Consider the following 12041-nt stretch of genomic DNA (forward strand, 5'->3'; position numbering starts at 1 on the left):
TAAGACTGCCCGGCCAACAAGCTTTTCTTACTGCATTATAGATGCTCGGTAGAACATGACAAATGGAAATAAACCAAATGCTGCTATTGTTGGCCACACAAATGTCGATTGTAATGTTATTTTTTCATTTAATAAGTTTATGTTGCTTTCAATTTCGTAATTTTGGTCTTGAGGATTCCATAACACTACATTTTTATTCAATAGTCAAATTGCAGTTTTGCGTTCATTTATTCGCGGCTGTTAATTACCAGTTAAAATTTGGTTCAATGGCAGAACTGTGAGTGTGTTGTGTGAAATCTGTTTAAGGCTGCTCATTGCAAATCAAGCTGTGATCTGGTCATTTCTATCAAGGGCGTTCTTAAAAAAATATGGGTATTCGCTCGGGTGGAAAAGGTGGCTTACTCGGGTGGGTCCGGTCAACGTTTGCGCGATCATATGACTCCATATGGGTATTTGCCCTTGTCTCACCTCTACTGACTCACAAGAAAATGGTTTAAATGCTCATTTAGCTCCTTCGTGTCGTCATATCGTTCAATGTTAAAATGATATCTTCGGCTATACGTACGCAATTCAAGAGCTAAACCTTGGTTGCGCGCCATGGATGTTGATGGTTGGTATGGTGACTAGGGTCATCTTCGACATGTATTGGCTTGTGATGTTTACTTTCGGTTGTTGGACAATGTTTTTTGTCCAAAAGTGAGTGCAGATATTGTGACATAATGTTATGGACTGAAACCATTGCAAGGTATGAGACTTGTCCCACATCGGTTGTATGGGTAACTGATGTGGGGTTTATAAGCCAAATGAGTTCCCTCACCTATCAGACTAGTCTTTTAGGTTGAGCTCTTCTATTTGGCTTGTAACATTGGTATTAGAGCCAACCTCGGAGTGGTGACCCATGGAGTGGTGGCCTGGAGGAAGCTAGCCGTGACCAACGAGGACTCGGAGTGGTGGCCCACGGAGTGGTGACCTGGAGTGAGCCGGCCGTGACCAACGAGGACGTTGGTCCTTAAGGAGGGTGCATTGTTATGGACTGAAACCATCCCAAGGTATGGGACTTGTCCCATATCGGTTGTATGGGCAACTGATGTGGGGTTTATAAGTCAAATGGGTTCCCTCACCTATCAGACTAGTCTTTTGAGTTGAGTTCTTCTGTTTGGCTTGTAACATTGGTATCAGAGCCAACCTCGGAGTGGTGGCCTGAAGTGAGCCCATACCTTGCAATGGTTTCAGTCCGTAACACATAATGAATGACAAAGTCAAACATAGTGAACTGATTGAGCGCTGATGTACTGTGTTACTCTCTATGGGGTGTTTTTTACAAAAAATCAATGTTTTGAAACCCAGGCCGGACCGGCAGGTCGGATCGGTCTGACCGGGACCCATTGTGAATTCCGGTCCGGTTCGCAAGATTTACCCGTTTTCTATAAACCCCGCCGGGTTAGCCGGTTCGCGGTCCAACCGGAACCGCTGAATCGCCGGTTGAACCGGTAAACTCTCTTTTTTATTAGATCAAAAAGATTTTGCTAGGTGGGAATCGAACCCTGGCAAAGGACCGAGATGGAAACTTATCTGAAACACCCTAGCCAAACAACCATAACTCCTTATTGGCTATCTAAATGAAACAAAATTACTATATCTTTTAAAAATCAATGTAAATGGACCTATCTTCTTTTGATTTTGAACGGCTTGTGTTTGAATATTGGTAATTATTATTTTTTTAATAGGTATATATATTTATATTATTTATGACATCATCCGGGTCAAACACCGGTCTGCCCTCCCGGGTCGGTCCGACCTTTGACCCGGTAAGCCGTCCGGGTCTGAAAACATTGCAAAAAATATAGATGAGATTGTCCTTTTCAAAAAATATAGATGAGATTGTCCTTTTTTTTCAACTGTTCTATTATGTTGTCCTCTTTTATTATGGGACTTAGGCCTACCAAATTCTTGTTTACAAAATCAAGCATGATATCCAGCCCTCTTGATGCATGCCAGTTAGTCGGCCCATTGTAGCAAAGAGAGGGGAGCGTGGCTTCGTACGTCTACCTATACGATTGAGCGTTCTGGCGAAGAAGATATCTCGTTCTTGTCTACCATAGATCACTTGTGTTGCGTGATGACTGATGAGGGAACTGATCGTGTCTATTCCTAGTGGTTGAGTTTTTAATATTCTTAAGAGTGTTAGACAGGCTCCAAGATTGTGTTGCGTTAGCCTTGTCATGATTGAAGGAAGGAGTTTTCCCTGTGATATGTATATTATTGTTTACATTTCATTTATCGACTATTTACCATTTATTACTTGAAATTTTATTTTATTATTTGTGTATTTCAAAAACATAGAACATGGATAAACATTTTATTGTTATACTTACTATTGACCAGTCCGACCAATTGACCACTAAGCCAATCGGTTCGATATCCAGTCAGATTATTAAAATAAGAAGTCTTAACAGATGGGGAGTGGAACACCATTCCACCCTTCGACACACTCCAACAACGGATCAATAATCTGGCCTTTGCAAATCGCCATGAACACCTTATCAAACTCCTCCCCTGGCGAAGTCACCTTCTCACCAGTAAGATACACTGCCCCAGACTCTTCTCTCACGAACCTATACAATGGATACGACCTACACGACTTGATCCGGTTCGGAATTAACAACGAGCCATTCTCAAATGAGGTTCGAACCCCCTCCACCTCTTTCGGTAAAACCGTTTTCAGTTCGTCTTCAAACTCCCCAATCTTTCGAAAGATCACGGTCCCCGCATCTTTCTCATTAACCCCGTTGGCTAAAGAATGGTCAACCAAAACTCGTCGGAGCTTCTCCATCAACGGGTACGTGGCAAGACACGGGTCGTCAATGTAGCTAAAAACATACTCTCGGTCCACCACACGAAGTAAGTCTTCTTCACATGCACCCATGGCTAGGATCTTGTTAGCTACTCGGCTCACGGTTGTCTTGACCGTCGATTTCATGTTCTCTTCCAAATGCCTCAAGTCAACCGATTGGCATAACGCGACTAAGTAAGTCGATGACATGAGCTTTATTATCTCAACCGCTTCGGCTGTTTTCCGAGCTGAGATCAACCCTAGAGAGTTAACATCTTGGTTATGTTGTTCCGCACTTTGAACATGGTTTGTAACCGGATTTGCTAAAAATTGAAGCTCGGAACAATAAGAAGCCATAGCGACCTCTCCGCCTTTAAACCCATAATCCAAACTCGGGTTCCGCCCACCCGAGAGATTCGAAGGCAACCCATTATTATAAAAATCATTCACAAGCTCGGAAAATTGGGCGAACATGAGTTTCCCAATCGCGGCGATAGCCAAACGCGTGTTATCCATAGAAACACCAATCGGGGTTCCTTGAAAGTTACCACCGCTTACCACTTTGTTTCTCGAAACATCGATTAACGGGTTGTCGTTAACCGAATTGATCTCGCGTTCGATCATCTTGGTGGTGGACCGGATGACTTCGATTTGTGGGCCCAACCATTGGGGCGATGTGCGGAGAGCGTAACGGTCCTGTTTCGGTTTTTGCAACGGGTCCGTTTCGTGAACCTTTTGTGCGGCTTTAACGTAGTCACTTCCGTCTAGAATGTATTCCATAATGGCCGCAGCCTCTATTTGACCCGGGTGATGCTTTAACTTGTGCGTCAAGTGGTCTGTGAACTCGGGTTTCCCCTGCATTACTTCCGTGAATATGGCTGATAACACTTCTGATAACAATGCAAGGACGTTAGCTTCAAACAACACCATGGAAGCCATCCCAGACCCAACCGCCGTGCTGTTGACAAGCGCCACCCCTTCTTTAGGTTGTAATTCAAAGAACCCGCCTTCGAGGCCCACTCGGGCAAAGGCGGTTTCAGCATTGAGGATTTCACCGTTGTGGGTGATGGACTTGGAGTTGGGGCGGCCCGTGAGAAGGCCCGCGATGTAGGATAACGGTACAAGGTCGCCCGAGGCGGTGATGCTACCGCGAAGGGGTAAAATTGGGGTGATGTTGTGGTTCAGGAACTTGGTCATGGCTTCCAGTATTTCGAACCGGATACCGGAGTAACCCTGGAGGAGGGTGTTGATTCTCACGAGCATCGCAGCCCTTGCGGTTGAATGTGGAAGAGTATGGCTGGATTCTGTGCCGTTGCCGAATATTCCGGCGTTCAAGAATCTGGAAACACATAAAAACGGCATCAAGCTTAATAGTAATTAAGTTTTTTGTAGGCTTCCAAAAGAATCGAACAAATACGAATCGAGAATGTTTGTGTTCGTTTGTTTAAATATAAACATAACCACTCTTCTTAATGTTTGTTCGTTAATAAATTGAGTGTATTCGTATACGTTTTTTCTGTTTGTTATTAGTATAAACAAACAGTTCATAGTTCATAAATGTAAACAAAGACAAATGATTGAACATAATTAAGCATAATTAAATAATTAAATAGACATAACCAAATTAAAAGTAAACGTGAACAATCACAATCATGTGTTAGGTGTTAGGTTGAATAATTTAACAAAACTACAATCATGGTGGGTGGTGGCGGACGGTGGGTGGTGGTGGTGTTGGACATTGGGTGTTGGTACTTGGTATGATGTTAAGAAGTGCAAAGATTTGTGAAGATGGTGAAAAAACTTATATTTTAAGATCATAAAAGCAGTTTTCAGATTTTTTTTTTTAAACAAACAGTCTTCAAGAGCTTATGTTTCTGCACCCGTAGACATAGGTCCTTATAGACCTTATAAACAAAAACAAACACAACTAGTGAATGTTCAGTTCATATAATGTTTACAAAAATGATTACGTACCTGATGAGTTCCTTCTGAAGAGCACCGGCTTGGTCGGTTCTCCGGCTGGAATTGGCGCCAAAGCCGGTGTTGACGCCGTAACTATCAGTCTTTTTACTCAAACTCTCAATCATCCAATCACTACTCGCTTTCACTCCTTCCCTAGCAGACTCAGACATCACCACCTTCACGGCGGTGTTGTCACTGGCAGCAACCGCAGCCACCTCCGCCACCGTCAATGTTTCTCCACAGAGCTTCACAACCGGCTTCCTGAAGTCCGCCACCATCCGCTTCACCTCATCCAGGTGGCTACCCTTCAAGGACTCCGCCAATGTCCCCCAGTTTAACGGATCACCGTGAGTGGCCATTGCTAAGAATTAACTAGCTAGTAAGAGAATGTGAAGGCTTAATTACTTTGTGATGGAAATGAAACATTAAGGATTAGTAAGGTGGTATATATAGACGGAGGGTTAATTTGCATTATTGTGTGTGTGTGTATATATTTGATTTGTTGAAGGTGTTGGATTTGATTTTTGTGTGGGGCCGGGGTTGGTAAGAAGAGACTTCATGCATGTTTATAGATAGCGTCCATGTTCAAATAATCAAATGTATACTTTTCAAGGGAGCCGGTAGGACACTCTACTTTAGTTTTATTTATAAATTTAATTATCTACTTTAATTTTATTTATAAATTTAATTACAATCATCAGGCCCTCTTCGATAATTATTAAATTTTTTTGGGCCGAATGTGTAAAAAATTTTAGACCTTAAGTAAAATGGTTTTTGTTGGATTTAAACAATTTTTAAATAACTTTACTTTGTTATAATTTAGGTTATGCAATTTTTTTTCCTTTTTAATAAAAATAAGATTAAGTAAGTTAAGTAATTAGATTAAAAAATAAATACATAAATTTTGGGGCATAATAAGATAATTGGGTCGGGGACTGTGTCGACAACCCTGCCCTCCATGACAATCATATTTTACCTTTAATATACTGTAACATAATCGAAATTTACAATTTGGTTTGATGAAGAAAAAGTAATTATATAGCACAAATCCGTCAAACAACCCAAAACCAAAATTGTATATATATAATTTGTTACTTTTTAGAATTTGAAGGTGTTACAGAGAAAGAGGACCTAAAACCATTGTTTACTTCATTCCCTCTCTCTCGTCTAAGCCACTCTCAAATATATTAAAAAGCTAACCTAACTTTCATCTTAATAAAAGTTGTGTTGAGACTTGAGTGATGTTGACACGATGCGATTTGGTGAAGCTTCATTATTATTGTTATATAGAGACAAGCGAGGGGTCTACATTATCAAAAAAGAAGAGAGTTGTTGGTCTTCAATTGTTCTTAACGATTTATACATAAGTGGTTGTTGGTCCATATATAGGAACTGCTAACTATCATGCTATGTAGAGAATCACAACGTTTCAAGTTGATTATCTTCAATGGATGGTGGCGTTAGAAACTACCACTAATTAATATCAAGTGAGCTTTTCTGAGACGGATAACCGTCTATACTGATTTTGACGTTTCAAATTTTACTCATTCAGGAACACCATCATTGAGGAAACCCATTAATGTTGAAAAACCACTTGAGTCAAGTTTAATTAGAACTTAAGACCATAAGATCTCAAGTCTTAATGAACCATCATCCTTGTACTGTTGGACCCGAAAGTAAATGATAATGGTGTCCATATATGTTAGATGTAGTCTTTTTAAGCGACGTTAAAACATGAAGAACCTTGACCATCTTGATAGGTGTGCTTAAAATAACGACATTATTTGATTTTGTTGCCGGATAAAAATTATGTTAATGAAAAACTTTAAAATATACTCATAGAGACGTAAACTAACAACTTATCTTTAATAATAGTAATTAATTCATACCAAATGGTCCATTTCTTTGTTTGAAAAGATAAACCACTTACTAAGTGTGGCCACCCCATTAATTGCTTAAGCCCTTTTAATTTCTAGTTTCAAACCTACCTCATGACTATAGGATCACCATGGCTGTACTCTTCTATAGCTTTATCTATAAAACATTTGGCATTTATTTACGGTTACCTTTTCATAATAATAACTAACTTTTCTAAATGACCTACTTCAAGTACTTTTATCTTTTTAAATTACTTAACTTTCATTAAGTGTTTTAAGTTTGCGTAAATTACATAATTTTATTTAGAAATTACTCCATAGAATAGTAATCAACTTTGAAAGTTATTTCAATCAGGTCACTGATACAAATTTGTGTTCCAATCAGGTCACTGAACTTTCATTTTTATTCCAATCCTAGATATTTTACCTAGATAGCAGGTAATCTAGGTTTTTTTATGATTAATTTCATATATACCCTTACAAATATTATAAATATCATATATACCCAAGCAAAACTTAAAATATCATATATACCCTTACAATGTAACTAAAATATCATATATGTCCTTATAAACTCAATTAAAGTATCATATATACCCCTAATAATTAATAATAATTTAATAAATAATCATTTTACCGTTATTTTTAAAAATTTTAACTTTCATTTATGCCTATTTTAACGAATAGACCATTCTACCCCTTTCTATTAGATAATTTGTTTATACTCTATGTTATTATTTTAATTTTAATCGACATTTCTCGCCTTTAACGACAAACAAATTTTCTCTCATAAATTCTTCAAAATTGCAAAGCATTCGAAGATTTATCACATCGAATGATCTACATTGTAAAACATTTTATCGCATAGAATCAAACTACAATAATATGGTCATTTTTTAAGTTTTTTAATGAATTGGGTATATATGATATATTAATAACTTTGTAAGGGCATATATGATATTTTTAGTTTTACATGGGTATATATGATATTTTCAATATTTGTAAGGGTATATATGAAATTGCCCCCTTTTTTTATTTTTCAATGTTTTTACTTTCATCATAACTTTTGAAGGTTGCGAAAATTAGTAAAAAATGCGAAATATAATTTTAAAATTTCGAAAATTTGCAAAAAAAGTTCAGAAAATTGAGGTTCGGGTTAGAACGGGTCAAGGTCGGAACGGGTCAAAACGGGTTTCGGGTCAGATTTTTTTTGAACCAACGAATCAGCGTGTTTTCAACACGTTACAACTCGTTTTAACAGCAAAAGCTCGTTTAAGCGATTTTTCAGTTCGTTTCAGCACGTAACAGCTCGTTTAAGCGATTTTTCAGTTCGTTTCAGCACCTAACAGCTCGTTTAAGAGATTTTTAAGTTCGTTTCAGCACCTAACAGCTCGTTTAAGAGATTTTTAAGTTCGTTTCAGCACGTAACAGCTCGTTTAAGCGATTTTTAAGTTCGTTTCAGCACCTAACTCGCTTAAACAAGCTGTTAAGTGCTGAAACGAACTTAAAAATCGCTTAAACGAGCTATTAAATGCTGAAACGAACTTAAAAATCGCTTAAACGAGCTGTTAGGTGCTGAAACGAACTTAAAAATCGTTTAAACGAGCTGTTAAGTGCTGAAACGAACTTAAAATTTGCTTAAACAAGCTGTTAAGTGCTGAAACGAACTTAAAATTTGCTTAAACGAGAATCACTTAAACGAGCTGTTAGGTGCTGAAGCGAACTTAAAAATCGCTTAAACGAGCTGTTACGTGCTGAAACGAACTTAAAAATCTCTTAAACGAGCTGTTAGGTGCTGAAACGAACTTAAAAATCGCTTAAACGAGCTATTAAGGGCTTAAACGAACTTAAAAATCGCTTAAACGAGCTATTAAGGGCTTAAACGAACTTAAAAATCGCTTAAACGAGCTGTTAGGTGCTGAAACGGTTTGAAAAATCGCTTAAAAGAACTTAAAAATCGCTTAAACGAGATGTTAGGTGCTGAAAGAACTGAAAAATCACTTAAACGAGCTGTTAAGTGCTGAAACAAACTTAAAAATCGCTTAAACGAGCTATTAGGTGCTGAAACGAACTTAAAAATCACTTAAACGAGCTTTTGCTGTTAAAACGAGTTGTAGCGTGTTAAAAACACGCTGATTCGTTGGTTCAAAAAAAACTGACCCGAAACCCGTTTTGACCCGTTCCGACCTTGTCCCGTTCTAACCCGAACCTCAATTTTCTGAACTTTTTTTTGCAAATTTTCGAAATTTTAAAATTATATTTTGCACTTTTACTAATTTTCACAACCTTTAAAAGTTATTATGAAAAGTAAAAACATTAAAAAATTAAAAAAAAACCTAGATTACCTGCTATCCAGGTAAAATATCTAGGATTGAAACAAAAATAAAAGTTCAGTGACCTGATTGAGACAAAAGTTTGTATCAATGACTTGATTGAAACAACTTTCAAAGTTGGTTACCATTCTATGGAGTAATAATCCCTTTTATTTAACATGAAGTACACTATTCACACTCAATATGTGAATGAATTTGTACAAGGCGCTTAACATGAGTGGGCTAAAATTTCGCCAATCCATTTGATTTGAACCAATATAGGATTCTTACTACTATCGTTATGAACATACGCTAGAATTAATGTTATGAGCAATTTTAGTTCATATGAAACTTGTCTTGATAAGCTGGTCAACTTTTTCTTCAAGAGAGTTAACTATGTAAAAGGTTCTTGTGGTATGAATCAACTTTCAATAATGAATTGGGTCTTAAGGTATTATATATTACTAATTGGGTACTAATAGTTTGCATTAGTTTAGCATTAAAGATCCCCAGCGTTAGATGAGGTTAAGTATATTCGTTAAGTACCCCATGTGTCAAGCACGTGTGGGGCTAATTTTATAATTTTGAAAGATAGGGTATACTTATTACTTCATTAGGGTTCAATTCTTGTTCCGATTCAACATCACAAACGTTCATTGAAGACATCAACTTTCAAAATCCGAGCATCCCATAACGATGATGCTTTTTTTTAGTTGTTCACCCCTTATCCACGTAATCCTGAAAAAACCCCTATGTCAGCATCTAATTCATTTACTTCATTATCCTTGTCAAATATATAGTTATTGCCATTAGTATCATCATCACCTTCAAAGTCATGATTACACACTCTGATCGAGGGTCTATTTTTTATTTCAATAGTCGCACTCGCTTCTAGATAATACGAACCGGTTTCTCGATAATACCGTATTTTTTTATTTAAATTTACGTAATATGGCACCAATCAGCAATTAGGGTAAACATCTTTCAAAATTACAAAGTTACCCTCGCATGTGATTGGCACATGGGGTATTTAACCGAAAATCCTTAACCTCGTCTAAATGGTTGCCCACACAGCACCTTGCATAGGCTGGCCTGGCCATCTCCATCTCGAGCTCCCAAATATTTTTGCATTGTTGGTGTATGCTACATAGAATATTCAAAATTGTCTAGATTTTGAAATTTTTTTAAAGTGTACGAGTGAAGAGAATAGAATAATTATAAGAAATGCACTCTAATATCTAGGTAAAATATCTAGGATTTAAACAAAATGAAAGTTCAATGACCTAATTGGAATAAAAGTTTTTATCAATGACCTAATTGGAACAACTTTTAAAGTTGGTTACTATTCTATGGAGTAATCCTTTTTCAATATGCAAAGAAAATGCAGCTTTCAGCGACACGTGGATTACTTCTTACACACGTATAGGACGTTACTTGTATTATTTTTGTTATTATATTATTATTATATTTAGAAGATGACCACCATATTAAGGAAATGCCGTGTGCCCCAAACAATTTCCACCCTATATATATATATATATAAGTTCTCATAACAAAAATTAACAAATCAACAATTAATATTCACAACATTACATTAATTAATTATAAGCTAGATATCATAAATATGCATCGACTGGGACACCACCACCCGCCACCTCATCACGTCCACCATCACCCACCACACCACCACCGTCCACCTCCTCCTCCTCCTGTCCACCATCAACGTCCACTACCTCCTCCTTCCATTCATCACCACCGTCCACCACCACCAGCACATCATCACCACCACCACCATCCACCACCTCTTTCCATTCATCACCACCGTCCACCACCACCAGCACATCACCATCACCACCACCATTCACCACCTCCTTCCATTCATCACCACCGTCCACCACCTCCTTCCATTCATCACCACCATCCACCAGGACCACCACCACCACCACCTCTTTCCATTCATCACCACCAATATTCACCACCACCAGCACATCACCGCCATCCATCGCCACCATCAGTACATCACCCTCCACCACATCCACACCACCACCACCACCACATCCACAAACCATATCCACATCACCACCATGACCATCATTGTTGAAGACTTGAAGCATGCACGAGCTGAAGATCTTGATCAATCTCTTATATATTATGTTGCTAGTACTACTTGCTAGCTATGTGGCATCTTTTTAATTTCTATTATGTTGTACCATCTTTTGTTATGTTTTATTTTTATACTTTTGAGGGATGTATTTTGTATTTTGTGTTGATGTACGTTCAATGAAAATCATACCGATCATATTGTATACTAAATAGAATTCGAATGTGAAATTACTTAAGACTGTAATGATAACTTCCTATGAATGTATGCTATCTGTAATATTTTTCAGTTATCGTTTAATTTAATTAATAATTATTCATATCAAAATGGAAAGATAACCGAAGCACTTAATAAATTACTCGATCGTACTAAAACAAAACGACAAGGGTAGCCATAACATTGTATGAGCTGTCACGTATTACCTTTAACCCTTTTAAAAGTCACATGTCTAGCACAAGCTATCGGTCCTATTAGTTAACAAAATATTAATTAATGGGATCATGTAAGTTTATTATTAATGAATTCTCATAGTTAAAGAAAATTGGATAATAATAAATTAATAATAATTCAACAAATTTGTTCTATCATATATAGTTTTGATCTATAGCAATCATTGATTAATTGCTCTTTATAAGCACAATATCCAATTTATAGCTTCAAGAATCTAAAGCCATAGTCAAAAGACACTACAATAGGACTCCAAAAATAGCAACTTGCTCTTTTATAGAAAGTTGCAGTACAACAACAATATTCATGTATGGCCCTAGGTAACCATCTTTATAACTCCATCCTAATATTATATATACATTTAACATTTTCATTCACACCCATCCTAATTAATCCTACAAAAAGATGATCCCCATGCATTCCCCTATCTTAATACACAAAACGAACAGTAGATTCCCATTTAACTCGATCTACATTCGTTCTTTTGTTTGTGTAAAGTAATAAGATTT

At 37.3% G+C, this 12041-nt stretch overlaps 1 protein-coding gene across 1 annotated transcript; it reads right to left on the minus strand.

Annotated features, from left to right (window-relative positions):
• Nucleotides 1-2443: 2443 nt before the first annotated feature.
• LOC143533214 (phenylalanine ammonia-lyase 3-like) lies at nucleotides 2444-5169 on the minus strand. Its single transcript, XM_077028066.1, has 2 exons — nucleotides 4808-5169; nucleotides 2444-4172 (listed from the first exon to the last, which is right to left on the minus strand). Exons 1-2 carry the CDS (start codon nucleotides 5152-5154, stop codon nucleotides 2450-2452), a joined length of 2070 nt encoding a protein of 689 aa, XP_076884181.1. The 5' UTR covers nucleotides 5155-5169; the 3' UTR covers nucleotides 2444-2449.
• Nucleotides 5170-12041: the final 6872 nt, after the last annotated feature.

The sequence above is a fragment of the Bidens hawaiensis genome, unplaced genomic scaffold, assembly GCF_021521415.1.
Source record: "Bidens hawaiensis isolate Kalapana, Puna unplaced genomic scaffold, B.hawaiensis_p1.1 tig00009623_1, whole genome shotgun sequence".
NCBI lineage: Eukaryota > Viridiplantae > Streptophyta > Magnoliopsida > Asterales > Asteraceae > Bidens > Bidens hawaiensis.